At 56.9% G+C, this 1,728-nt stretch overlaps 1 protein-coding gene across 1 annotated transcript; it reads left to right on the top strand.

Moving 5' to 3' along the window:
• Positions 1-260: 260 nt before the first annotated feature.
• On the top strand, positions 261-1,466 carry ETH_00038845 (uncharacterized protein; the record flags this gene model as incomplete). Its single annotated transcript, XM_013379919.1, has 3 exons — positions 261-351; positions 569-1,000; positions 1,220-1,466. Coding segments are annotated over 3 exons (770 nt in total), but the record flags the coding sequence as incomplete, so codon positions are not given.
• Between the last annotated feature and the right edge of the window lie 262 nt (positions 1,467-1,728).

Raw genomic sequence — 1,728 nt, 5'->3', positions numbered from 1 at the left:
TTTCTTCTGCGGCAGCTGCATCTTGCTGCTGCTGCTGCTGCAGCTGCTGCAGCAACTGTTGCCGTTTGTGCTGCTGTATCTATTGATGCTGCTGCTTGCGTTAATGCTTTTGCTGCTGTGTGGCTCAATGGTGCTGCTTTATTTGCTGCTGCTGCAGCTGCTGGACCTGCTGCTGCAGCGTGTCGCTGCTGCTCAACATCTAGACGTTGCTGCTCCTTTTGCCGCTGTTGCTGCTGCTGCTGCTGCTGCTGCTGCTGTAGGTTATGTGAAGCTGGCGGACTTGGGCGTCAGCCGGTGGCTTTCAGGAGAGACAGAAGATCCTCTCACTTTCGTCGGCACAGAACTCTACATGTAATTAAAGATTGGGGTTTAGGGTTTAGGGTTTAGGGTTTAGGGTTTAGGGTTTGGGGTTTAGAATTTAGGGTTTAGGGTTAGGGGTGTGTATGGAGCCTTCGTTTCAACGCGTCTCGCCGTTGCTGCAGCTGCCGCTGCAGTGCGATGTTGTTTATCACTTTTGCTGCTGCTGCTGCTGCCGCTATTGCTGTTGCTGCTGCTGCTGCTGCTGCAGGAGCCCTGAGCGTTTGTTCAGCGGGTCTGCTGACATTTCTCCTTCCTCTGAGGCTCCTGGGCGCTGCGCGGGCGCAGCAGCAGCAGCAGCAGCAGCTGCAGCGGCCGCAGCAGCGAAGAAGGGCGCAGCAGCAGCAGCAGCAGCAGCAGCAGAAGACGTTTCTTTCAAAGGAGACATCTGGAGCCTCGGAGTTGCTCTTCTAGAACTTGCTGCTCTCAGCCACCCTTTTCGCCAAGGAGTTCCCTGCAACATAAGTGATGCTGCTGTTGCTGCTGCGCTGCAGCAGCAGCTGCGAGGTGTCTATACACCCGAATTCAGAGACTTTCTCTTCAGCTGCTTGAGGGTTTCTCCTGCAAAAAGAAAAACAGCAAAAGAACTTTTGCTGCACCCCTGGCTGCTCGAGCACATGGCCACCCCCAAACAGTTCGTCAGGTCCGCCTCCAGGGTTTAGGGTTTAGGGTTTAGGGTTTAGGGTTTAGGGTTTAGGGCTTAGGGTGTAGGGTTTAGAGTTTAGGGTTTGGGGCTAGGGGCTAGAGTTTGACGGTGCGGAATGGCAACAGGATAATAATACACCAAAGTTCACCCAGGAGGCTAGGGTTGAGGTCCCCTGGCTCAGGGTTTAGGGTTTAGGGTTTAGGGTTTAGGGTTTAGTTTGTTCCCAGGTGGCTGGACGCGCTTTACAAAACCGCAGATGAGATTTTCACAAGAGTCCTTCAGGAGGAGCAAGGGGGTTCCCTTGCTGCTGCGCGCAGCCCAGCAGCAGCAGCAGCAGCAGCACCCGAAGGAGCAGCAGCAGCAGCAGCAGCACCCGAAGGAGCAGCAGCAGCAGAAGCAGCAGCAGCTCGCAGGCTCCCTGCTGTTGCTGCTCAGCGTCAGCAGACACCCCCATTGGCTTTGACACCTCATAGGGGGGCCCTTGAGGGCCCCCTAGGGGCCCCCCAGGTGCCCCCTCTTGCTGCTGTTCCAGTAGGGTGCAGCAGCAGCAGCAACAGCAGCAGCAGCTGCAGCAACTTCGACGCGTTCCCCCTCACTGCAAGGCAGCCCTTAGCAACAGCTCGAGCAGCAACAGCAGCAGCAGCACCCTGCTGCTCTGTCTTGCACAGCGGCCACTCCCTAACGCCTCCTGCGGGCTGCTGCCACCTGCAGCAGCAGCAGCGGCA

This window comes from Eimeria tenella, genomic scaffold (genome assembly GCF_000499545.2).
Source record: "Eimeria tenella Houghton genomic scaffold, Eth_scaff4167, whole genome shotgun sequence".
Taxonomy (NCBI): Eukaryota; Apicomplexa; class Conoidasida; order Eucoccidiorida; family Eimeriidae; genus Eimeria; species Eimeria tenella.
Note: the sequence above shows the minus strand (reverse complement) of the source record. Positions and strands in the feature narration are given on the sequence as shown.